Source organism: Ceratina calcarata, unplaced genomic scaffold (assembly GCF_001652005.2).
Source record: "Ceratina calcarata isolate Rehan_Ccalc_2016 unplaced genomic scaffold, ASM165200v1 scaffold422.2, whole genome shotgun sequence".
NCBI lineage: Eukaryota > Metazoa > Arthropoda > Insecta > Hymenoptera > Apidae > Ceratina > Ceratina calcarata.
In genome coordinates, this window is record NW_017165837.1 from 941,858 (window position 1) to 969,499 (window position 27,642).

General features: G+C 43.9%; 1 protein-coding gene and 1 long non-coding RNA gene across 4 annotated transcripts in view; one reads left to right on the forward strand and one right to left on the reverse strand.

Annotated features, from left to right (window-relative positions):
- Positions 1-27,642, forward strand: part of LOC108626634 (ras-related and estrogen-regulated growth inhibitor) — a 57,059-nt gene that overhangs the window by 3,728 nt on the left and 25,689 nt on the right. The window contains exons 2-5 of one of the 2 annotated variants that reach the window (XM_026814946.1): positions 229-634; positions 1,770-2,853; positions 9,881-9,937; positions 19,630-19,706. In XM_026814946.1, coding sequence (XP_026670747.1) covers positions 2,793-2,853; positions 9,881-9,937; positions 19,630-19,706 — 195 coding nt within the window. In that variant the 5' untranslated portion in view covers positions 229-634; positions 1,770-2,792. Of the gene's footprint in view, positions 1-86; positions 635-1,769; positions 2,854-9,880; positions 9,938-19,629; positions 19,707-27,642 lie in introns of those variants that run through there. The other variant, XM_018027421.2, reaches the window with a different exon arrangement.
- LOC113464561 (uncharacterized) lies at positions 24,860-26,693 on the reverse strand. Of its 2 annotated transcripts, none has more exons than XR_003389405.1 (3): positions 26,578-26,693; positions 26,355-26,488; positions 24,860-25,173 (listed from the first exon to the last, which is right to left on the reverse strand). It is a non-coding gene; the product is annotated as an uncharacterized LOC113464561 (long non-coding RNA). The 2 variants fall into 2 exon arrangements; XR_003389404.1 differs by having other exon boundaries at positions 26,371-26,488; positions 26,578-26,690.

A 27,642-nucleotide genomic window follows, 5' to 3' on the forward strand; every position in this document is an offset into this window, starting at 1 on the left:
TTTTTAATATTATACAACTCCAATCCTTTATAAATTTTACTTTTTTAATAAATATTCATTTAGATTTGTAAAAATCAGGCGTGTGAGTATCCTGTGTAATTATATTTGCACAGTGCAAAACGATTTGAAATTTCACAGCATATAAACATATAATATCGGATTTGCGAATAACACGCGAGCTTAATCTCTACAATAATAATGAGATCGTATTGTTTCCGCTGTTTTCAGCTGTGCGCAGTACTTGGAGACACGCGCCTGCATACTAGCGTTTGCGCATCGTTCTCCGCTTACCTGTTAACACGGCAGTCACCTTGTAGCGTGGAGCAGTACGCCATGCCGTGGCCGAGGCGTGCAGCGGGCACGCTGGAGAGTGCATATTAGACAGTGCGAAGCGCTCAGACTTGAGCATTCGCCGGCGAGCGGTCGGTGACTACGGTGCAGAGGTGTTTTTATACGATCGCGCGGCGTCCGCTCGTTTTCATACGCGTACTCACTCGTCAGTGAATTTCGCTTCCGCTTGTTCTTCTCGTGTCACCGTATTAAACAGTATCGAACTGTAACGTAACTACGTAACGGTCGGTTGACTCGAGAGATTCCGCAGTGTGTCAATTTATTGCCACAAGTGGCATACCAGGTATTTATTCATGCGAATTTTCCAACGTTTCTGCGTCTGATCGCGTCGGGCAACATTAGTCTCTTGTGCTAACACGGGTAGCATCTGTTCACTGTCTGGTATTTGCATATCATGGTCGACCTTCTGGAGGCCACTGCTGTACAGAATTCAATCGGATTTTAATTGCGATCGAACGCTTCCTCAGAACCTGCGGTGAATATTCGTTTGTGCCAACTTACATAATGAATTCAACCCCTTCTCGCTTGGTACGTCTCCAACGTGTCGAATCGTGCGCATCTGTCATCGGGCAGATACTGCGTACTCGCGATAAAATATTTACCGTGTAAATGAGCTCGATCGGTGTACACGTTATTTGTAAAAGAAACATTGTAGAGTGAGGGCGCGTGATTCACCGGTCGTTAATAAACAAACACCGAAATAAACTCGCGCGCGAAGCGCACACCGACGTTCGATTATCATTTCGTGAACACGGGCTCGACGAGACTAACAATAAATTTTTGTTTCGCATTTCCGGACAATAACATACGTACACATGTCTTGTTACATGTCTTATCTAATCTTTGGGTTTTAAACTCGCAAAAAACGAGAAACATAAATTGATACATCGAAGTGGGCTCGGGTAGAAGCTCGTAAGTACCTAAAAAAAATTCTACGGTGGTATATATTAAGTACGTCAGTCTTCCTTCCATCCGAAAATACGCGGATGTCTGTGCGTGAGGTTCCCATGCGCATCAGGTTGCGCGTATAGCACGTAATTCGAACACGGCTGCTGCCGGTGTTCAAGCGCGAAAAGTTGATTTTTCAGCAGTTTCGTACGACGCGAAAAATTAGGCATCGGAAAAATGAGCGAATTCGAGCGGCGCGGCACAGGAATTGCGACGGAGCACGTGGGCGGTGCTCCCAGTCTAGTTCTCTGTGCCTCTCGCTTCCAGTATTCGTCTGCCCGTCCGAGGGAGCGTTTACGAACGCACGCGCGCTCAAGCGCCTTCTGGCCTTTTTTTCGTAATCCGAACGCGGCCGACGTTGGCGGCGCCAAGCGAGAAGAGAAGATGAGGAGAGGGAGGCCATCGACCCGTTATAAATGGAACTAGCAAGACAGCATTTCTTGAATCGTTTCTTGTGTTATTATTCGCAGCGTGTCGGCGCACCAGTCCGCATGTTCGCTCGCGGTGCGACCGGAACTCCGTCGTCCAGCGACGTGGTCCAGAAGATGCAGTCGAATCCCGGCGATTGTGGAAAGTGAACTTGTCGAAAGGAGAGGAGAGAAATCGGAGAATAGAGAGTGGGATTTTTGACGGCGATCGTCGTCAATGTGGAACTCTTGAGAAATATCGGTAGCGCGCTTCTGGTGACAAGAAGAAAATTTCGAGCGTCACTCGCTCCGCAGACAGTGTACGAAATCGTGGAAATTTGGGAACGTGACAAGTGAACGAAGCTCGAGGGCTCCGTCGTTTAGTCGATTAACGCGCGCCAATTCCCCGATTTCGCGGTTACACGCTCGTTTAAATTGGCTGTCACAAATTCGAGAGGCTCGGCGCCGACTTGCCCGCGGATAGGATTGCAACGAGAGGAGCCAGTGAATCCACATACGAGAGCGACATTTCGAAAGATCGATGTGTCGTCGGGTCTAAAAAGGTGGCTCTTACTCAACACGACGTCTATCGCGCCGTTCGGAAGCGTGCTTGGAATGAGCGCCGCGTTTTCAAGCCGCTATGCGAAGTTGCCCCTACAGTTTGAACGTGATTAGTGGATGCGCAACAGGCGACCGAGTGTCACTCGGTGGCGCGGAGTTGCGATGTGAGTAAATAGAAACTTCGCGGACGGACGAAACTTCAGAAGCACAGTAAACAATTCTGAATCATCGTCGGAAAATATCTGACTGTATCATTGTGCGTTTACTCAGTTTCATGCGTTCTCTCATGAAGTATTAAAAAATATTTCATAACATTGTCGTTGTGTAAAGACGAGTACTATATATTTCGCGTTGATTCGTTCAGTGACACGTGTGCTTTTGTAAATATTTGTCGGACTGAAGAATACGTGCAACATGATTAAATAAGAAACGACTGGAACTTGCGAGAGCCAAGAGAAAAACGCATTAATTGGACAGTATATGATGCGCAAACGCGGCTCGGATGGCACCTAACATCCACGTCTGATGACAAACGTGAACAGGATCAGGGTGGTCGTCCTCGGCGGCCCCAGAGTCGGGAAATCAGGTAATTAAAACTTTCTTTCTTCAATTCTTGTCCTTTATAACTATCGTTTGTCATAGAGAAAATTATAGTCTAAGCGTACGACTTGAAACATGATTAATTTGATCAGTTCTTTTACACACGTATACATGTGTCTTGTAAAATCAGTAACAGAAGAGTAGCTTAAAACCGCGACGCAGCAACTGTTCAATTAAGGATGTATTGGCTAGAAAGTCAATCCCAAAAGTTTATGCACTTTAGAAACGCANCCAAATAATCATACGTAACTCGTTAAATATCGAAGTTAGAAGAAAAACAACTTTTATTTGAAGCACTTCTCGCAATTTTGAAAAAAAAATTATAGGAAATGCGTTTTTCTAAGTTACATAAACTTTTGGGATTGACTGTATAGCCAATACATCCTTAAAACATGACTGTTCTCTTTATCTATTTATTCATGAATCTTGATACGTATAAATTGCAATATTAATATAGAGTAAGCGAGAAAATATAAATGTAGATATACCTAGGGTAAGAACGACGTGACTTACGTATGCCGAAACTATTTTTAGATGAAAAATAAATTCCCCCGGAGTCAAAATTCTTCTCCATCCAGTTGCGTCTTTCTTTTAATGCGCACTAAAAATTTCTGTTTTCCTTCTAAATATTATTCTTGCTTTCATCTGAGCTCGCATTATTATATAATTTACATGTAAACATGTTGAAGAAAAATTTTTAAACCAGAGGTGAACGAATCAATAAGCTGGGGAAAGTATCGAGTTTATACAAATATCGATATAAATTCCTAACAAATAGGTATCTGTATTTGTGAAGGGTAATGATTTTAATCATCAATAGCTATCTCGAGTATCGTTACGATCTTTACTATAATACTCGTAACAATCGAATTCTTGATTTAATCACTATGCGATCCAGCTGCGAGCAACAAAACGAGAGTCATTGTGTTATGATTATGGGAAAATACGTCTGGAGGTATGGATATAAGCGTATTGGAGAGGTATTAATTATAGTGGACAGTACTACATAATATTGTGTCGTATAAAGCGTATAATTTCTGCACGTCTATCTAATACCGCGGCGACGGATTGAATGAAAGTGCCGTTAAGATGAATACGTATAGTCTTCGGTATAATACGGTGCATTAGTTAGCCGGACAGTCGTGGGACGCGTACAAAGCGACCAAATGAAGGCAATAACGATAGTTCAGCGACCCCTGTATTAATCTTATTAATAAGCGACGGTATCGATATTGGGATCGAATCATCTATAATTCGAATATGGTTGAATTCAATAATCGATGTACTCGCGTTTAATCCGAACGAGAGGAAATTGCACGATAAGGTATGTAGAACTCGTAGGGAACAAAGTAATGTTTCTCGATTACATGACCGACATCAGGTTTTTCATTAATCAGGTCACAAATTAATTGTATATCATTAGACGTGATTATAGTATCGATCGGCTTCAGTCTTTTACAGGGAGACTTGTTAAATGGGGAAAAGAGTCTATCGTGTAATTTGCAAAAACCGATGAACTTGGAATTGGCTGTAAAAGTAAATTGTGTAGTTAAGTCATAGATTGGGGTTTTCGAAATTGGTTCGATAAAAGAAAATGGAAATAATTCCCGATGCGTAATATCGACCTAATCTTCACATGTAGATCCGTTCTTGGTGGCGATTGTTAAAATTAGACTCACGGCATGCCTCGATCCGAAAATTGCGTTCTCTGCGCGTTACACGCAGTTTCTGTGTTACTCTTCGGCGTACGGTTATCGCGGTCGTGCAAGCGCTTGATCGGAAAGCGGATATTCCCGGGTCCCGTAGAATCCTTAAAAGTCGTGAGAAGGAGAGGCTGTGTCCTGCTGGGTATAATAAGGACCTCCGCGGACGTTATCGGATATCAAGTGAGGAGACTGGTCAACGGGTCGTTGCGAGCCACGAAAAATTCTGCACGGCAGCAGGTTGAGAGAGATCTAGACATCCGATACATCCGTTCTGTTACCGAGCTACGCTCTATACCCGCCTCGTTCGATCCTGGATGCTGAGCTTACGCACTGAACGGGATTTTTCTACGTTTATCGGTTAGACGTTTCCATATTTCCAATACGGGAAAAATGGACTTTGTACCGGCCAAAGGGAATTTCATTTTTAGCGAAAGATACGTAATATCAGATTGAGGATACATTTCGAACTCTGTTCCCGTAAGAACATGTCTCTCAGTTATTTATAGGAACGATAAATTTTGACAGTGGCCACGCAACAGGGGCAACAAGAGTTTCGCGGTAACGCACCAGCGGCGAAACGATTTTGTAGAATACATTAATAGAGAAGCCTCGTGCAAGCCGCGAGAACGTCAATGATTATGGTTAGGGGCCATTTATCTGCGTTAACGCCTATTGAAATGGCAATTGGAAGTCGGTGCACATTTCCATGTCGCGCGAAGTATACATAAATTCATTTGGGCCAAATAGCTCACTTTATTACCAGCTCGTTAAAAAGTATAACCCAAGAGAAAGAAAAAGTTGCTCTGCCTTTCTGCTGGTTTATGTTGTCGTAATCGTTATTTCATTCCGTTTATCTTACTCCGTGCTGTATTTCATCTCGTTTAAGCACATTATCTTTCCATGCTGTTTTAATCTTTTATCCGAACGTTTAATGACCTTTTGTAATATAGAATTTTGTCCTACTTTTTCGTCATGAGATTATCAATGTTTTATATTATTTTACAATTTCTACATCAATTAAGCAATTCCAAATAGCTACAATTTAACATTTGCTATTCTTTAAGACTAAATGAATTCGTGCAATTAAAAAGTTTACCAAGTCAGTTTCGTCTTAAAATTCCTGTTGCGCGGACTTGCTTTAAGAAAGAGAGAGAGAGAGAGAGAGAGAGCTCGTAAATATTCGACCGGTTGTTTCAATATTTTACAACGGATGTACGTGTAGTCCAGCAGCCGTTGAATTTTTGTTCGCCGCACGAAAGAGAAACGAATTCGGGCACACGCACACGTGCATCTATTTCAGGAAACGTACTCTCCCGCGAGTGCGCGCATAATTGAGCATATAAAGAGTGAATCAGCGATTCGTGACGATTTATTATCGTAGATGAATTCACGGCTCGGAACCTTTTCTCGTTCGTCTCGTGCATCTTGATTCATATGACTGGGTCGAACCCTGAAGTTACAAATATGAATAACCAAACAGGATGATGGACTGGCCGAATAAAACGGAGTCCAGTCGTGCTGCATACGCGGGGCTTTGTACCGTTGAAAAAAATCAGTTCGCGAATCGCGATAATCAGTTATATTTGTAAAATAATTCAGGCTTCATACGTCGGCTATTTAGAATCTATAAAAGTTGCATTCTGTTAAACACGTGTAGATTTTGTAAAACAATATTTGATCAATTTCCGTAAACATGCGATTCTGATAAATCAGATTATGCGCTGTTTACGGAAGAGTCTAAACAGATTTTAACATTGCCAAAACATTTTCAAGTCTTCTACGTAGGGATTGAAACAGTAGCTCAATGATAGTTGTAATTTACTTCATTTTGCTTGACATTCTTCCAACTTATGCAAATACTAGAAGCATTTGGTTGTCTACCGGTTTATGAATTTACGTTAATGAAGACCGGTCCGACCGAGGCAAGAAAATAGTAATTATCGACACGCTCGCAAATAAAAGAGGGCAGGATAAAAAAAGAACGACTCGAATGATGGTAAACGCAGCGAAGCGCATCCTTCGCTCCTGTCTCAAGTGAACTGGCCGCGTTTTGCGGTGGAATTCTCGTCGCTATGTTTATTTTAATTTTAATCGGCCTCCGATTTAAGCAAAAATACCGGTGCCCCACGATAATAGGTCCATAGGAGAGCAAGAGTTAGAACAATTTGAGTTCGACCGGAAGCGAGAGAAATGTCATCTCTTGCGTGCTCGTTCCACCCGAGTAGATTAAACTCCTGTGGCAACTCCGCTTGCTTGGTATCCCGTGAATTTGTTTAATGATATGCATTATCGTGTATCGTCGAGCGCATAACGCCGTATTTACGAGGACGTCCGCGATGCAGTCTCGATAAAGCTCCGTTGACGCGTTCAATTCAGCCAGCTGTATACGTGGCTCGGTTACCCCGGGTACGGGCCATATCCACGGGGCCCTCGCGTATAACTTCCTCTCACAACAATGCGAGAAGAGAGGAGAGCCACGCGCGTTGCACTCTCGCGTGTACACGCCGAGAGGATTCTGGGATGCTCGGCCGCCATAAATTTTGCCGTCGCGCGGTGAACTTCTACGTATTTGATAATACCGCGTGTGTCTCGGATTTCCCTCGGCTGTGAACTTTCGTCCGTTAGAGAGTTTAACGCGTATTTTCGTTCGACACAAAGGTACAAATTGCGAACCGCTTCGAAATGTCAGGCCCCGGCCACCGTGCGGTTCCGTGCGCACGTTCTGTGCCACTTCGCCATGGCGAAACGTCGCGTCGCGTCGGGTTTTATGGCGTGAGCTTTCAGTAGCCGGCTCAACCCCGTATATCACTCGAGAATTACGGTCTGATCGCACTTTTCCTGTATAATTCTTTATATCGCGTCGAGTGAACCGTTGCGAAATATTCAATTATCGAAATCAGAAGACGAGCATAGAGCCGGGTGTCTGTCAATAGTGCAACGTTATACGCGGCATTAACGATGGTTGCATTCTACTTAACTGTCCGCGACTAATGCACGTAATAGCATTCGTTACCGTTAATGTAAGGTTACTTAATAACCCATTCACGTATTTCGCGTGGAAAGTGCTTATTTTTAGACGGGAAGAAAGTTGCCTGCCTCCTGCCGTCGAGGTGAAGGTATACAAGGGGTGGAGGTGAAGGGAGGAAGTTCGTTTCATGTTTAACGCCGGTATGAGCTATCTCGGCGCGGAGCGAAACTGGAAAAATCGCGTGAAATACGTAATAACGATAATTAATGATCCAACGATGTACAGGAAATGTCATTAAAAGGTATGCACCTCGTACCTGTGTCTCCTCTCGTTATGAATGCGTTCCGTGCGAGCGGTGTGTGTGCGGGCCCGGGGACACCGCGCTTCATAAATTTCTTCGTTACTTCGTGAAACGTACGAAAGAGAGAACTTTAACATGTCGCCGTCGTGCCTATCCTCTCTCGGTTCGACCCTCGAAGACTTATTGAGTACATAGATCCGTGCCGGTCCCGTGCTCGTCGAGTTCTCGTATGGTACACCGTTTATAAATCAGCGGACCCCGGAGGAGGGAGAGAGAAACCCTGGCCGAGCAATCTAATACACCCTGTGAGCAGCGTGTTTCCGTTGATTCGCAAAATCAAACCAACTGGCTCGCTCGGTGAACTTCGCCGGGTAACTGGTACCGCGATGTTGATGAGACTCGTATAATAATAAGTAAACGAGTACATAGAAGGCGGTTCGAATAGGTCAGACAGATTTCATAGAAAGCAATGGAAACAGAATTTGTGACGCAACAAGTAATTAGGTAGTTGTACTTAGGATTAAATACTGCATGACATTTTGCATATTAGTCTAGAGGAAACATTTTAGAAAGTTATATCCCGTAGTTGGTTTAGAATAGAAACGTTTTTATCAAGTGAATTCACTTACGTATTTACGTAATCAGTAATTAGCAGATAATGAGCTGTTAACTAAGAAATCGAGAATTAAATGACTGGTTATTCGATTTATCAGATAGATCAAGAAAACGTGATATAATTAGACATTTGTACAAGATCTTATCTAATTCTGCGATTAATTTCCATGTAAAATTATTTGCAATATTCGATAACGAGATATTCAGAATTAACGATGTACCCTTGAATTCCATAAAGTCTAATGCAAGCTGAAATCTCGTCGGACTATTGCATTCGTCTGCCACTGCCGAATTCCACATCAGAAGCGATTTGCACGCGAGCCAGAGAAAAATAACGATCGCTGATAACTACTAGGCCTCTCATTATTTTCGAAATCCTGTATGGAGCTGAGAAAAAGAACTCATCAAAAATAGTTCGCTGCGGGGGTCTCTTTGAAATTTTTCTACGAAACCTGCTGAAATTGGCCAAGAGCAACCCACATTTCGTATCCGTTTCTTTGATCGCAGCATCGCGGGCTTATTTTTCAAGGTGCTAGGTCGTTATAGCGTGTAATTACGGATCGATAGGACGGCGGCGCGCGATCCTCGGTTCGCGCGAAATTGCAGGGTTCAAACGGAAAGGAACACGAGGAACGGGACCGGTGCATTTCTCTCTCTCTCGCGTCTGTTAGCTGTCGACAGGAGGTGTGGTGGTTAGCTAAGAGAATACTTTTATCGCGGCTAATGACGAACGATCCTCGCTCCGAGTCGGTCGTTTTTCAGGCGATTCACGCCCCCGCACGCTCCCCCGTGGAATCGACGAAAATTCAATTAAGCCACCAAGCGAGAACAAGAATATCGATCCCGCCGCCTGTCTTTCTAATTAATTCACTCAACCCCCGTACGAATGTCGAGGGAGTCTCGTGGCGAGCAAATTATTTACTCCTTCTATCGGAGCCGGGCGCGGGCCCGGGGTAAATGCTCTACGCGATGAAGATAATGGAATTGTAAATTGAAAGCGAGGCCCAGCGAACATCTAATAGCCTATTCATAATTCGTAAAGATTTATCATGAATTGTACGTCGGTTCTTAAAACGTATATACAATTCGTGCAATTTCCTATTAGCGTGGTATTTAATGAATAATATACGTTGAAGAATAAGTTACTTTCTAACGGTTGATAATGAGATACGTACTCCTCGACATCATTTATTGACGTCAGTCAATCTGTCCAGGCAGGAAAAGTGTAGCTAATTATTAGCATACGTCTATGAGCTTTGGAATTATGCACTTGAGAACACGTTGATTAACATCAAATTTTCTAACTTTTGTCTATAATATTGTGCGGAAGTTCATGAGCTGTTTCTGCAATCTATAACTTTGTCATTTCTTTTTTTCGTTGAGAACGTTTTGCATCTTCAACATCTCGCATTTTTTGTTCCAGCCGTAGTGGTGAGGTATTTGACGAGGCGATACATCGGCGAGTACAGTTCAACCAGTGGTAAGTCGCACTTTTTCCCTGTTATTTCTTTCACGTAACCAATCGTTCGCTGTTCGAAAATCGATGCACCACTAATTTTTCTCCCCTTGTTACTTATTCAACTCGAGTATAGTCTCTACTATACCGCGGCAGAAGCGTATAAAGATTTAACAGCTAGCTTGTGCAGCTTTTTGCTCTGTCTCCGATCGGCTGATCACTTTATTACCAGTACTACTTTGTGCTTCTGCTTGCTCTCGTCGTCCGAACGAAGCTTCGCTTTTTGCCATCGTAATGCGAGGCTACCGTTTACTAACGTGCAGAACGCACTCATTTTTATTCGAAGAGAAATTATTGGACGTTTAAATTTTTCTCGTCGTTAAAATTTAAAGAGCTCACCGTTTAAAAGCATGAACGTTGCATATTGAATTTTTTTTGCTTACGATTAATCGATTTTCTTAAAAAAATAATTAATTAGCATGGAGTATCATAATCTTTTTTATCCTCTTATCTCTTGGTAGTCTGTATGTTTTATATGTCGAGAGATTGATTTTCCTAATTAATCGATAGTGTATTCGATGAATATTGATTTCTAAGAAGTTCCTGCATCATTTCGTCAATTCGTAGTCGCTAAGCGGATGTTAGGTAATTTTGATCCGTTTATTTTAAAGCTTGTATAAGTTTATTTCTTTCACGTAACCAATCGTTCGCTGTTCGAAAATCGATGCACCACTAATTTTTCTCCCCTTGTTACTTATTCAACTCGAGTATAGTCTCTACTATACCGCGGCAGAAGCGTATAAAGATTTAACAGCTAGCTTGTGCAGCTTTTTGCTCTGTCTCCGATCGGCTGATCACTTTATTACCAGTACTACTTTGTGCTTCTGCTTGCTCTCGTCGTCCGAACGAAGCTTCGCTTTTTGCCATCGTAATGCGAGGCTACCGTTTACTAACGTGCAGAACGCACTCATTTTTATTCGAAGAGAAATTATTGGACGTTTAAATTTTTCTCGTCGTTAAAATTTAAAGAGCTCACCGTTTAAAAGCATGAACGTTGCATATTGAATTTTTTTTGCTTACGATTAATCGATTTTCTTAAAAAAATAATTAATTAGCATGGAGTATCATAATCTTTTTTATCCTCTTATCTCTTGGTAGTCTGTATGTTTTATATGTCGAGAGATTGATTTTCCTAATTAATCGATAGTGTATTCGATGAATATTGATTTCTAAGAAGTTCCTGCATCATTTCGTCAATTCGTAGTCGCTAAGCGGATGTTAGGTAATTTTGATCCGTTTATTTTAAAGCTTGTATAAGTAGTCACGTAGGATCGGCTTTCATCGCTTCGACACAGGCGATTTTATATCTTATAGAGAGCATTCGCGAAAAACAATTTAAATTCTACAAACGACGTGATACAGTCATAAAGTTCGATTACTGCCGTTTGGGAGGCTGGTTGTTCATTTACTTTTGTCCCTTTTTACGATCCGTACTTTTCAGTACAGGAGGAACACGACATAATGTGGAATTGAATCACGTGCTCGAGAGATCACTGAAATTGTACGATTGCGCGCGATTTCATTTTTTTTTTTGCGGCCCAATGCTAAGGCCGATCGATGCCGGCCGCGAGTACAAATTGAACGATCGTGAAAACGGGCCCTGAGAACATGGAACAACTTCTTACCCGTGGAGTATCGAATTCTCGGAATGCGGACCGGCGTATAAACGCGATTATCTAGACTCCTTACCGAGAGTTCCAGTTCCCCTTAAGCTATGCATACCGAGAGTCGTGCCGAGCAACGACAAGATTTTCAACAAGATTCACGTCCCCGCATTTTTATTGTCATACCTTTTTGCGCTCGTTGCAACTGTTGCGTTTTTAATATTACGGAGCAGCTTCTTGCGATTACGGAGCACCTCAGCAATTTAATTCTAATTTTTTAATTATTCGTTGAATCAACGTTTCGCTTTGTAAGTAATATCTTGCAAGTTCATCGAGCATAACATCTTCGTACATCGAATTCATAAAATCTCCCATTTATAATCTGTAATCTAATCTCTAACTCATGGCAAACTGCTGTGTGTTATCCGTAGCGCGCATTATTTCAATCGGAGCGCCGCGAATCTCGCGCGCGGTTATACACGCTGATGGAGAATTTAATTTCCCTGTGGCGGCCGGTCCGGCGTCATTCACATCTTCGGACAGCACAATGGCCCATTTAATAGATCGCTTTTGTTAATCGTGCTAACAGAGGCGCGCCGGGATTATCGTCCCTCGAAAACAACGCGAGTTCGGGTTACGTGACGCTTTTCAATTACACGCGTATACCTACCTCCGCGCGGGAGTACTTTCATTGTTGGACTCCGCGGCTGAACCGTGAGAATGGAGAAAACGAAAAGTGCTACGGGGTAATCTCGGGAGATCCAGTTATGCTCGCTCGACGAATTCATATTCCGCGGCGATGACCGATGCACGCGTTTGCGCGTATAATAAGCCACGATTTACAATCGCCGTGGCAACGTATGTACAACGGACAGCTGAAGGAGAGGCCTAGGACCGCGACTCGGTCTCGGTTTTCACTCGGCTAAATAATAGAGATCGCTCGATTTCACCTTCTTGTTTTCTGACGAATGTATTATGTTGAGTCTTGCCTATCTACCTGTTCACCGGCGCAATCAATTTACGATTCTCCCGTAGCGACGGGCATCTCGTGCACACACAACAGTTTTGCGCACAGCTTTCAAGCTAGGAGCTTGTCAAGCTAATTTCCTTGGCTCTCGGTGATCGCCTTTGATACAACGTTTCCTGTTCGTAATTTCGAATCTTCGTGCTTCAACCGCTCCTACTGATGGCTACGTGCGATCGCCTTAATTGAATTTTATGGACGTTGCTTTGAAGGGACGTTTTATTAGAGTTTACGAAATTAACGATGCTGTTCAAATCTACTTGTGCTATCATCAGGATAATTTGTTTCCAGATTTTTGTAAATTACACGAAGTAGAAATTACTTAACTGTTTCTAATTGCAAACAACTTTTTATCCTATATTACTTATCTTCTACGTTTTTCGCTATTATCTCCCGTTTACTCGTTCTGGTTCTCTACTTAACATCTATTTCTATTACTCATTGTTTCTTCCTGTTACACTCCGTTTTTCTCGTTTCGACAAACACCGGGGAATTTGCCACAGAATAAGGAGAGAAATCATCATTCATAAATAAATATGCAGAACACGAGAATCTCGAGTGGCAAAGAGTTAGAACTTAAATTTAAATCAGAATCGTTTGGATCACGAAGAGTTATGATTCATAGGCAAAACTCGTCTTTGACTTCAAACCAGCTTCATCGTTCCAAATTTACAAGCTCCTCTTCTAAACGATTTTCACCTATTTTAATTCTAAACACACAGGTCGTTAATAATCGCTCTTCCGAGAGTAATGGCTCCGCTTAGCATTTATTTGCGCTATCGGCTTAACGGTCATTCGGCTATTACTCGAAATAACTTTGACTAAAAAAATATCGCGTTGTTTTACGACTAACGCGTGGTACCGGTTCGAAGGCCCGGCGAGTTAAACCGTGGCACATTAATTGAACTATCTCCGCCCGGATCTCGGGATGCTGGGAAAAGTTATCACAACGATAGGACACACCTGCCTGGATTTTTCCGCGGTCAGATATTCGCGATTCTCCTGCATGCGCGCGCCCGTGCATGGCAATTATTATGGCAAGGTAGCCTGCATGAATTATGGGAGAGATCTGCATTCTCTGCCATGCCGGTGCCCTCCCCATAGACTCTATTTCATATCGAGTGTTTAAATCTCCGCCCTCCTCTCTCGAGCGCGTCCGTACTGTCTTGCCTTCTCTGCTTGCCTATCTCGCTGAGTACGCCCTCGAGAGATCAGCCTGGCATCGCGACTTGGCGCCATGACGAACCCTTTCTTACAGACTACGACTAGAATAGACATTTGCTTGTTATTAGATTTTTTATGCAAAATGAAACAGTCTTAGAGTCGATTTAGAAAATTAGATCTAGACAGGAATTTCTTTTACCCTTAGAAAGTAGTAACACACATTTCACTTCTAATATAAATGAATACGACTTCTAATTTATTCGTGACGCATACAAATCTGTGGTGGTACCGTGTATAAAAAATAATCCGAAGGGAAGTTCAAAAGCTACGAGCTTTTTAGATTCTACTTAACATTTTTTCTCAGAATCCTGAAGTTACCAGATTTTTTTCATCTCCTTTCGCCGAAATCACGCATGTGTTTGAAGAGTTGCGGGGAAATCAGCAAAGTGGCCGCAGAGGAAGTCTTTTCAAGCGTTAAGCGTAGATTTCCGTGGAATTTCGCGGACAGCGTGGGCGGCAGATGTTTGAGTTAATTCTGAGCTGTTCTGTTAAGAAAACAGCGTAACAGTGAACGGAGGGTTCGTAGGAAAATCTGTTAAACTGATTCAATTTGCGATTCATTTTCGAGCGTTTAAAAGTAATCGATCAAAAAACGGAAACACGAGATTACTTTCCCCTTATCATGATTTTCACGTGCCGGTGATTACCTATGGCCGCGGCGTTAACATATACCAATTTTCGTTATCAGGCAAATCTCGCAGCGAGACTCGCAATTGAGATATAAATGAGTTCTCGCATGTTTCCTCGGTTAACTTCTCTTCGGGGGGTTTCTCTCCTCCTCCTCCTCCTCCTTCGTTTCTACTGTACGCGCGGCCGCGGCTATGTGAAACGCAGTTGCAGCTCGTTCTCTTCGGAACAATGTTATAATCGTCGGTTATCTTTTATTCTTCGCGGAACAGGAGGTTGCGAACGGGCGTGCACAGCGTTTAGCGCCGTTCTCGGTCAACGTTCAAGAACTGCAATTAGAAGGCTTGATGGATGGAGGTAGACAAGAAAGTAGATGAAAGTTCTCCGCCGTAGACGATCTTGAATAACGGCTAAAACAGTTATCTCCGCGGGTCTAGTCTCGGGAACAATATTCGATAAATCTTGTGTAGACTTTTCTAAAAGAAACCGATGTGTTAATAGTTCGAATGTACAATGCCAGTGATTTGCAGCATTTCGTTGGATCATTATGATTCCTCTTAATCCGATCAACGAAATAATCCGGGACATTAAAAATTAAGACAGGGGCCATTACACGGAATTCTTATCTTAAAAAAAAAAAAAACTTGATTCACCTGGTCCACTTCGGGCTGTACAATGTCTCGGACGATAAATCTTGAATTTTTTCATGCTCGAACCGTATTTCAATCGCTGACACGACCGCGGATTATATATCGTAAGGATTTCAGGAAGAGATCAAAGTAGTAGCTCGGCCAGCCAAAAGCGCCAACAGTTTATGAAATCGAAATTTATGATTCAGTCTTACCGGCTTAATCGGCTCGGAATTATTCTGTCCAGTCGGAAGATATATCGCTGGAAAAACACTGCGTTCCTAAACGATTAACTACATATATCACGAAATTACTCTGCTGGAACTGATTGATCTATCGGATTAGAGAAACTTCGCATGTCACCGTAGGCTTCTATGTCGCGTGTCCCGTGACCCGGTTTCAACCCCCTTGTTTGGACCGAGCCAACCACCGTGAAGCTTGTTCTCGCACCCTTTTCGTCCGCTTCTACGGTCGCTGGAAATCGATCACTATTACCAGTGGACCGATTTCATCGTAAACGATGACGTCGCTCGTGAGCAAACAGGCTGGATCGATCGCGGGTAATAATTAATTTCTCGGGAAAACGGGTGATCGGCGCTGGACGTAACCAGGAAGCGAATAATCTCGCGCGCAACAACTCTTGGAAGGGATAATTGCTTAATCGACCCCAAGCTGAGTATGGGTGACGTAGCTGCGACAAGCCAATGCCCCGTGTATAGGCGGCCGATGAAAAACTGGAATGATAGCAACAGCGATTGCGCACGAGCACGAACGGGACAATTATTTTATGCACCGTGTAAAACCGTGACCCTGCGCAACTCGTGATTATCCGTAAATCAGACGAGATGTTACCTCGATGCATATAGAACGACATTTTTACATTTTCAAATTGTCTATTATCGTAATTTGATTGAAAATAATTTACTCTTATTTAGCATTCAAAGAATTTGTAGATTCTTGGATAGATTATCTAGATAATGATCCGAACAAGGAAAACATGACTTTAAGTCAGTTTCGCAGCGTTAATAAAATAATCAACGATCGGACTAGATGTAATTTCTCGCAAACATAGAACACAATTCATTCGCAATAACTAATCAAATAGAAAGCAGTTTTCTCCGTTGCCGTTGAAATCCCGAGTGGATTTTTCGTATCGATCCTAGGAGATCGAGCTTTATCTCGAATCACGATTGATTACCGTTTCTGAGTAGAACAATCTGCATGGGTAGAAAGTAATGGTCAATTCGAGGATACGAATTAAATTCGATTCCTCCTGAAAGCGTAGGAACGAGGTCGACGATCCTTATTGGCAGTGAATAGGGAACGACACGAGATTGTTTCCCGCGGAATGATCACGGAGCCCGTGTATGTAAGTGGCTGACGTTCGCAGGCCTCGCAGGAATAATCGATATTTTTCGTGTCGTATCACGGTACCGCGCGCGTGATCGTTTCGATTTTTCGATTAACAATGCAAATCTCATTGCGTGGAATAATTCCGGGACGATGATTTAGAAAGCGGAGCCGTAGCTACGGCAAGTGTATTGTGTCGTTCCGTGGATGGGAACGTTTTGTCCGTGGCCCAAACGGGAGAGATTAGATCGTGCATCGCCAGAGATCGATAGATCACTCGCGTTCGATCGATGGATCACGTACCACCGTTATGCGGATGAATTTCGAACCAACGGCTCGGGCTACTTATTGCACACGGGTCCCCTTTGTCCTTTTCGATCGATCGTTGGGAAAATCACGCGACATTCTTTATAATCTGTGTGAGAATGAGATACGACGCTCGATTGTAATAAAGTATATAAAGTGCAGGTTGTTCACATGCTCGTAGGCGATACCGAATTCTCTTCAGACTGTACCGATTCGCATTTTGATAAGAACTTTTCGAGCATCTTGCGAGCAACGTCATTTCAAGCGTTCCCACATCTCTCCCGCGGCACAACGCATTCATAAAACACAATGAAACGTCCATAAAGACATAAAGAAAGGTCTTGGATAAACCGCCGCCTGATAAGCTCTGAGTCCGCTCTCCGGAGAAACTGATAATGCCCGCGACGCGTCTCGTGTCTCAGTAATTTGCCGCACGTTTCACGGTACGCGATAGGCAAACTTGAAAATTAAATTTCTATTAAAGCCGCGCGTTTTTTCCGCGCGTCATCACCCACACGCGCGGAGAAATGATTAGCAGCTTTCACCATACGAGGGCGTTTCGTCGGAAAAGTGATACTTCGGCGCGAACGAAAGTGCACGCGCCACGGTGTATTTCCAATTCGTTTCACGCGTGATGTGCGGGAGAAAATCCGGTATCGCATGCGACTACCGACGCCGGTGGGATCGCCGGATGTAAATTATCGATAGATAAAGGAATCTTTAATAGTATCCTCACGACTGATTGGATTTTTGCTCCGCGGTTCGTTTTCAAAGGAGAAATGTCAGGCGAGATTCTTTTCACGGTTTCCTGAGGATGTTTGATTAGCTATGAGAATATGTTGCTAGGAAACCTACGGGAAAAGAGGTCGGGAGACTTTTATGGGGCGTAAAATATAATAAAGCTGATTTATAGAGTGTTTAATGAGCGCTGGATTATATATTGCTGGCTAGGTTCATTTATTACTAGAGTAGTTGCATGTAATTATACAGAATAATGAGCAACGTTAATTGTACTGATCTCAGATCCTTGGAAAAATTCGATTTGAAGAATAGATATAATTTTGTAGAATTTTCCTCGGAGGATCATCACCGAAGATCATTTCTTCTAACAAGCCCGCTTGCCTCGTTCGATGAACAATTTGATAAAATGTCGCTTCTTCCTTGTGCTATCCGCATTCTGTATTTTCTTTTTAACACCATCCGCGCGAAGCTGCGCTGGTCTCGCGACGATAACGCGCTCGCGACTGCATCGCATGCGTGCCGCTTGGCGGTGAAAAAGCTGTCCGATCGATCGATATACTAGGTACAGGTGGTGTTCAAGCAAGCGGAGCAATCGAAAGAATCTCGAGACCCGCGCGTATCATTTAAGTTTAAAAAGGAACAGCTTACTGAAATTCTTTCGCCAGCATTCCGTAAAGATCGTACGAACAGGGATCGCAATAAATTTTCCATCGTGCCGGTTGATCAAATCGCTTCCCCACCGGCATTGTCCGGCAATAAAGTTTTCTCGAGCGTAACGGCTGCTAATATAACGAGCATCCTTATTTGCTCGTACCTACTCGCGCTCGAAGCCACGAACATAGCACCTTACGAGGTGCTTATGAGTTTATTTATCGTTTATTTATTGCGTCTCGTTTGCTACAACAATCGCGTTTCTCGCCATTTTTCTGGATCATCTCCGTTTTTCGGCATATCTGCTCTCTCGTTTTCTAATTAATTGAAGTATTAAAAATCGGGTCAATTGATTTCGCTATCGTTCGATGAACGTCGTATATAGGATTTGGAAATCGAATTTTTGTCAGTGATTTTAAGGACTCATTCTGCATGTATGGCGTAAACACGGCGAAAGCGACGCATCATTGTCAGCGTGCGGCGTAATGATAGAGCGGCCCGACGCCTGGCGTCAGCGCATCAAATCGTAACTGTCGTTAGTAACTGGTCCGGGACTTTCGCACATTAGCCGCGTTTTCTATTCACGGGAAAATCTTCATATTCACGGTCCCCGCATGAGAAAACGGCTCCGCGCAGTTTAACGAACGAACGATCATCTTTTTTCACGTTAAATCGAGTTTCTTATCACCCGTAATTAATCATCGGCTCCGACTTCATTTGTCCGTTTATCTTGTCGCTACTGTAATCTGCAATGACCACAGAAAGTATTGATTCTGTATCTCACTTGGAAAATTCTGTATTTTCGTAGAAAATTACTATCGCGTGATAAATCTATAGATTTTACGTATAATACATACGTATATGTATAGTTTCCGTGATCATGTACGTACCGAGTGTTTAACGATTGAATTTGAGACACGGGAGCTTCTCACCTGCCGTTTCGTGGCTGTTCCTAATTAATCGTGATTTTCAATTTCCTCTATTTGTCCAACCGGTCCGCTAGAAAGCTCTCTCTCGCGACCGAGGACGGGGAACAAATGGCGAACGTAAATCACCATGGGGGCCTGGTGAACGGGGCCTCCGGAGGCAAGAAGAAAGAGGGACGATTTCAAGAATTAACAGGGATTTAGCCCGGCAGCCGTTTCTCGGTCTCGCCGGCATTAATATCGGAGCCGGTGCCACGCGAGATCGATCTCTCTTTCTCGTCGGTGTTCAGTTTCAGTTATCATTTCTTAGATCGCAACCGGCCAAGGACGTTAGGCTAGATCCAAAACGATTACTCGTTCGCTAACCACCGGTAAGATCTCTCTCGATCCTCGAAGACGACTGACGGATCGGTTTCATTATCCGCGGCGAGCGAGCTCGTACGTCTTCCCTTGGTCGAGCCCCCTTTCGCTAGCCCTGTAAGACCAAGCGTGGCGATAGCGATTCAGGAATGCCCGACTATCATTCATCAACCCGAGTCAGAGCGTAATCTCGTTTCTGCTCTCTCTGTTACAGATTTCCTGTACCGGCACTGCGTTACCATCGATAACGTTAATACCGAGGTCGAGATACTGGACACTTCCAGGTGCGAGGTAAGTTCTTACCGACTTTTAAACAAGCTCGTCTCCGTCGGAGACGATATCTTCGCTATTCTTACAAAGAAATTAAGTATTACTGCGTTCCGATCAATCCTTAAGTGAATTAAAATAAATTCCGATGTTTCTCTCTTTTACGGTCAGCTGATTATTTAAGTAATCAACGATGATTCTCCAACAAAATACTTCACTTAAAACGCTATCCGCTTAATTTCGTTCTACGAGTTACTACCTATCTTTCTCTGTAACTCCAACGACTCAATCCTACTTGCATTTTCACTGAGCACCGCAAAAAGCAGAAAATTAAACGCGCAATCTCCGTTGCGAGCCTCTTCATAACGCGAATGGTAAAAACTCATACTTGAATATCATCGACTTGGACGTAGCTGCGCTGACGCTTAACGAACGGTTCTCCTCCGTGGCACCGATCGCAAATTATCATCGGGCATTTTTCTCGTCCCGATGGAAAAGAGCTGGCGCGGCGCCTAATGATCCCGCGATATTATTGATGGATACACGACATAGATTGGCGTTAAAATCTCACTTGACCGCGCGAGCGCGGTGAAAATGTACATTTACGGCCACGCGTTTATTTGACAGACTGATTTGCCCGCGTGAATTATGCTCGGTCTCGTAGCCGGCTGTAAATTATCCACGGTTACAACGGGATCGTCGGCCTCTGATTTCTGTTTTACTTCGCGGCGTTTCTCGTTTCGTGGGTCTCGTAAATTCTCTGACGCTATAATTATAAGATACTTTTTTCAATAATCATTTAGGTTTTATAACATTTAAAGATGGAAAGTAAAAGCCCATTAATTGTGCAGGTTTTCAATCATCTTTTTACAACGATATTTATGAAGTAGTATTTTACTTCGGTCGGACGTCGGTTATATAAATACTTGAAATTTCACCTTTTCTTTGTCTGTTTTATTGCTAGGGAAAAGTTGACACTAACTAACACTGTACTTAAAGGGTCTTTTATTGTTCCATGAAATTTTCTTCTATTTGTAACCGTTTTGAAGTTAAAACCTGTTTCACTTACGCGCGACACAGTGTATAACTTGTTTGTACTGGCCCCCCGAGGGACTCGGAACAGACCCTTAAGGGCCACGTCTGTCATACGTCCAATGTATGAGGCAAATAACAAGCCGTCAGGTATTCACATTCCACGTCTTCCTGCGTCGATTCTGAAGCGTAGCGACTGTTGCTTCGTGAAAATTTCGCTTCGTTCCATGGTTGAAGAATGATAATTTGCGACAATTCAGTTTAGTTTTGTATAAATAAACGTGGTAGTCATCGTCCGGTTTGAGAAAAATGTGCAAGCAATTCATAAGTCAAGTCTTTGGATAGATTTCGTCAAATTGAACTTTTCACCCCTAAGGAGTAAGGTCGTTCATCCCAGGGCCCGAATTTAATCGTGGCCTCGAAGAGCAGCGACGTAAGAACGTATCAGCTTCGTCGCTGGTCGTCGAAGTCGCTTAGAGTAGTAGTCATCGATACCAACGATTGGATCATCCAGTCGAGCACAAGCCGAGCAACAAGTAACCGCATTCTGCTCTTTGCTCCGGCCGCGAGAGGGTCTGTTTCGTCTTGGTTAGAAACATCGGGCGGGATAAACGCGTTCCACCCTTGCGTGGCTTGCGTTTCCTTTTGCATCTCTTCGCGGCGCGCCGCGGCATCGGCGCCTTTTATATTTATCTTTCGTCGACGCCTGTAAACACGACTATTTCAGCCCGATCCGCTCGCGGGCCAAGCGTGGAGAACATGCTTTTTCTTCGTTCTCCGCCAACTCTTCATCTTTCTTCGTCCTTCCATCGGCCGGCCGTCACCGTTACCTCTCGACTCGCCGCGTTCATTGTGAAAGTCACGATGAATCATTTGCTTGCCGGACAAACTCAGTCGCGACGCGTTTCGCAATAGGCTGCTTTTCATTTAGCCGAACTTATTGCTCGCGGGGATCGTTCTGAAACTCGCCGGGGGAAACAGAGCACCTCTGTTCCCGATGAAGTCGTCGACGATCGTATCGCGCTCGCCTACGGTCGGGGGAAAGTTTCGTCACTGATTGGTAGGGCTTATCGATTGATTGCCGAACCTCTCAAACGATTAGAGACTAACTATTAATAAAAAGTATTCTTTAATGCTTCTTTAAAGTTGCGAATTAATGTATTTCATTGATATTTAGTCTCATGATGGTATCGGAATTTGCATAATATCTGCATAAGATCCGAATTGTTATCTCTGGTCAGATGAGCTTTCTTATGAAACGAGATGGTAATATTAGACCAGTCCAGCCATCGAGTAACAATCGGCCCTACGTGACGAGACCTTCTAATGGCGGGATGATTTATGCATAGTTCTTAAAAGTCGCCTCGATTCGCCACCAGTGGCAATAATTTACGATGCCGAGAACAATGGCTCCTCTCCCGGCACTTGGTAATAGAAAAAGACCGCCGCGGAATCTCAATGAGATTCCGCTCTACCTGCGACAGGTGAACACACCGGTCCGTGAGCGTGGCCAGGCCGTTCGGTTCCCTACGGTAACCTCGTGTAGTGTGCGTCTCTACGTGCGCACACACGCGCTCGAGAGTCGCAGTCGCCTAGATTCGAATTTAAAGGCGATCGTTATTCAATTCAAATACGCGGATAACGGACCGTGTCGTAGGATTTCCGCTTCGACGTATTCGCCTGCGCGGGTTCGTTACCGTATTCTAGAAGAATCGGGTTAAGGAAGGTCAGGTCGGGACGACCGACCTGAAACCTGGCCGATTCCGTGGGGATTTGGGTTAAGTAAGGTCAGGCTGGCTCGAATACGTCGCCGAGGATCGTCGCATTCGTCGAGCCGATGACTCTTCGGCTCCGAGTATGTACTTAGTTTGTTTTTTCTTACGGCACTCGGACTTTTCGGTTCTGTTAGATATTTAAATTAAAATCGTCACTGAAGAAGTCAATACTCCTTCAACTTACTGAAAATAAAAGAATAAAAGATTTCCTTCGCTTCGTTCGTAAACAATCTTAAAGTTATTGTTTGCATTTTTACCATCAATTCACAAGTACAGAAACTTATACTTTTTTTTAAACCGCGAATGACTCAATTAAAGTTCCTCCTGTTGCACTTCGTTTTACAAGACTCGCAATCGGACATCGACTGTTCTACCTTTCCATTCCGTAAGATCAACAAAAAACTAAGGAAGACGGATAAAAGGAAAAGAAGGTACGAGAGGGGAAAAAAAAGCAAATCAGCGTCCGGGTGCGCGCGTATATATTTTCTGGCCTGCAAAAGGAATCCAACATATTCCTTATACGCGCGTTGTAGGTACGCACGGTACACTGACTCGTCCGGGCTTATTCGGTAGCCCCGCAACAAGACACGATCGAGAGGCCAGGTTGTTTTTAGCAAACTGGTTTTTCTACCCGGGGCTTACAATTACTGGCTTCCTTTTTTGCGCTCCCCCCAAATGTTTGCACCTGTCGCTTAAAAGGCTGCGAACCGTGGACCAAGATGGCATCCCTGACCGTTCGGAGATTAGTCCTTGGATTCGGCTGCCGAGAATATTTGGAGCACCGTCTAGCTCAAGCAGGTGCGTCCATCCTTGGCGATTCATTCACAGAATTTCAATCATTCATTCGGAGAATCCCGTGTCTTCCTGAAAATTTACAAACATCGTTAGAGATCCGAAAAGCTTGTGAATTTCAAACAATGAAGTATTGATTGCAATCTTCTTATCATATCTCGTTCGTCTAATCGAACTGTGGCTGCTTCTAAGTTTGTTCAGTTGTCTAATTCTTCTATGTAAAAATTAAGGGATTGTCAAGAACTCGTTTACGTTATCTTTTCCAAACTGGCGACACCGGTGCGCTCTTTTGTGTTTCGTAATGCGATTCTATTTGCGTCGCGGCGCGTTTCGCGCATCGGTGGAACGCCGCGTCGCGTCTCGAATCGGTGCAGCAGCAGCGTGCAACTGATGCAACGAATCGGTGTAAACAATGGCAGAGCATTGGACGGGGAAGAACGCGCGTACCCGCGAGAGTACGCGTGCACCGTTACCGCACAGATTCGATAAATAATAAAATACAGGAAGTAGTGCCACCGATTTGTATGTACGCGCTCGCCAGAGCCAGCTCTTCTGGCCGCCGATCGATCGTTTCGCTATCGGGGGCCCGATCTGACGATCATTATCGATCGGGATTTGTTCCCGACGACACATTTCACGATTCTTACGAAAATCTGATCACTTTCTACGATACGCGGCTCAGGAACAAATCATCGTGTTGTAAGCATTCTCGGCACTCGATCGGTGCGATTTTGCTCGTTCATGCAAATCACGTTTTATTGACGAGTGTTACAAATTATTTCCACGTGCGCGGCTGTCATTCTTCATTATGAGCAAAATATGTATGCACATATGTATGATGGGCGAGACTATAAAACCATGTAGGTAGAACTATAAACAAGGTGCTCTTGAATATAAAGCAGAATATATCTTCTTATCGTATCGCAGCCTATTGAAAATATACTTAATCAAAAAGTTCTCCGCGGGTCATTAGCTACACAGGTTCGAAGCCCGGTAACAGGGCCCGGCATAAACGCAGTACATTATCGCGCCAATAAATTCTGCTTCAGCCTCTTACGAAATTTCGTGTGTACGCCAAACTCTATGTAACGTTAACGAAGAAAATTTATTTGACGCGCGAGCAACGTGGAAAAGAACCACCTGACAAAATCCCCTCGGCTTGATCCCGGGTTAATGAGCACCCGGCACAAAAGGAAAATACGAGGCACGAACAAGATTAGGCCCGGTCTGCGTACAATGGGATTTTCTAACCGGCGCGATATATCGGCGCGAACGGGTTAAAAGTACACTGGTATCCGCTGTCGTATAGCGGATTTAACGATCTCTACCGTGTACTTACCGTCGCGAGCCGATCGCGCACCACTGCCACACTGATCCACATCGATATCGATCTCCGTAGATCCTGTTCTTACGCATACGTTGGCCATTCGTGCGCGAGCATTCAATGCTCCGGCACGTTTCGGCTTTAGATACTGGATTAAGATACATATGGGTCATTGGCGTAAGGATTGAACACTCTTTGTGCAAATTGAAAAATTTATTACGTACTTTGGTATATCATGAAATTCAAAAGGTTGATATGTTCTACATGGGAATTTATTTGAAATAGAAGTTTAACAAGTGGACGTTTAATTTAGTAACTTGACCTAAAATATATGACATTCGCGGTTTCACGTATTCATGCGCGCTCACACGAATATCGCATCTATCTTTAGGTCTCCCAGTGCCGATCCTAAACATTCTTAGACAATACAAGAGAAGCAACGGTTTGGCATCGCGGTTCTTAACAGAAATGTCAGGATGTAGTCAGCTTAGCCAATTATCTTCGTATTAAACAACGGCTCGTGACAACAAATTAAGCCGCGTCGGGTATTCTCTTCTTCCAACGGAATCTCGAAATAGAAGTAAAAATTCACGATTGCGTCACGCTTGGTGTAACGTTTCGACAGACTTGCACGTTGCTTTTTAACTGCGTCCCGTATGGAAGATAGTAACTTGCAAGGGTGTATAAAGCTCGATTCACACTTCACGCTGGTCAAATCATCGCTTTAGTGAAAAAGGAATAATATTCAGCATGAATAAATATAAATAAACATGAGTTGTCTAAAATTGAATATCTTTGATAATATCCCTTGTTTTTGATAATATCAAAAAATATTTCAGATATTGAGTGATTTAAAAAGACTTCGTCATGCTATGTGAAACCTTTATGGTATCAATTTAAAAAAACGTGTTTTAAATGTCTTTTATTATTTAATTAAAATATGCAATCATCTTCTGATGAGATCTTTGATCGAGTGTGAATCCTGCTTAAAGGGTACCAGTGGCCTGTGCGCTAAAGTGCATCGTTGCACGCCGCGGTATAATCTTTCCAATTATCCGGCTGCAACGCAACGCGTCCATTCATTTCTGGTCGCAGATACAGCCGTGGATACGCGGGTTCCCTAGTATCTAGCCGTGTAAAATTCAACGGGGGAAACCAGAGTTTGCGAGAGAACTTTATGGTGGAAGTTAGCGAGACGTGAGCGGTTAAAGCGCGTATAACCTGTCCACCGAATGCGCTCTAATCTCCCGAATTGTCCATTCTCGAGTTGCGGGAAGTCGGCTCGCGAGTATCGATCCGACAATCCAGATAATGTTAGGGCTTGTCAGCTCGATACCGTGCAGTCAGGGTCAGGATAAGACGACGCAGGGCCCATTGAGTCCGCTGGGTCAATGGCCTTCATGCGTTTCAAGATTAAAGGCCACATGGGGTGGTTGAATGTTGCGTAACTCCCGTGGGGCAGTTAAGATACGCATTGGTGCGGCTAGATCGCGGGTGGAACTAATGCATTCGTTCAGACTGCGAACACTAAATGTTGTAATGGTAAGGAATTGTGGTTTGGAACCGAATAAGGCTCGCCGAACGATTTAATTAAACGAGTATTATAGGATAGAAATGGTCTATAAAATATCGATTAGATGTTTGAGCAATTTGGTAAATGAAATTAATCTTTATATACATTCATCTATCAAGTTATTTCGCATGTTAATGACGTATGCAGTTTTTATGTAAAGTTCATTTTCGATTCACCTGATTGCGTACACACCTTCGCGGTCCACTGCCGGCCATTTTGAAACCACTATCCTGTTCTGCCCCCGGGAGTTGATCGGAGCTCAACCGCGAGGAGGACATCGCGGTTTCTCCTTCGTGACTTCTGCATCCGACTGCAATAACAAAATATGGAGTGTTTTAACATAGCACTGTCCTCTTGGCTCGGGTTCAGTATAAATAAGCAGGTCCAGGTTTAAAATACTTCTTCGAGAACATAGAATCTTTTTCGATGTTCGTTTATTCACATCGACAGTTTATGTGAACAATTAAGTTCGATCTTAAAAACGATTTAAGGCGAGAGATGCATCGGTCGGTAAACGTGTCTCGCCACCTTCCTCTCATTCCTGGCGATGCTCGATCGCGCAAAAAGCAGAGCCCGGAAACGCGCTCGTGGAAAGCTGTCGCCTCGCTCCTCGGCACGCGTGCTTCGAATCCGGTGAACGAAAGGTGTACGAGGACGTCGTCGGCGCGGCGTGTATCTTTTTGTACCGTTCGCAGGAGCGCGCGTGCACCGGCGAACGGCTCTGAGCGCGGAACACACCGCGCGATCGTGATGTCAATCACCGATGAAGACAGTTACCGCGCCGACTGTCACCGCGGCGATCTCCACGGTGACAGCAGCACGCGCCTTAAGGCGCATCCACAAGACACGAGCGGAGAGGACCCAGCGCGATCGCGAGAAGCAATAAATTCTCTGCCCGGATGCTTCTCGTATGTTTCTTGTAAGTGCGGCTAACTGATGTAAATGCCTGCTTCGTCCGTGCTGGAACTTAATTAATCTTCTTCTGTGCTTCCTTCGCCTCTCCACCGTCACTTCCTGTCTCATCTCCGTTAGCGAACGATCGAACGATCATTAATCATTCGATTGTTCCGTGAATAATTGTGGACACGATAGCGACGCCGAGTCGCGCTGGTCCTTCTTCGGCGTCGACCAGGCGTTTAACCTCGATTAGGCTCTTCGTTCGAACCGAGAGATTCATCCACGGATTAACATTGAATTTCAAATCTCTGATGACAAATGAAGCTTTAAGGTGTGATCGTCTAGAACCACTGGCGGAAGACTTTAATGAGGCATCGATATCGTGAAATCAATAAATCGTATCGATATAATTGACGCTCCAAAATCTTAGGCCCGTTTTAATCCCTCCTTCCCCCTCGCGATCCATTGTATTTTAATCGTCGCCGATTTCGTAAGCGCATTCCCCGCGCTCCGGTATCATAATGCGATCACGTAGCCCGGGCGACAGGCCATCTACTTGATAAGCCG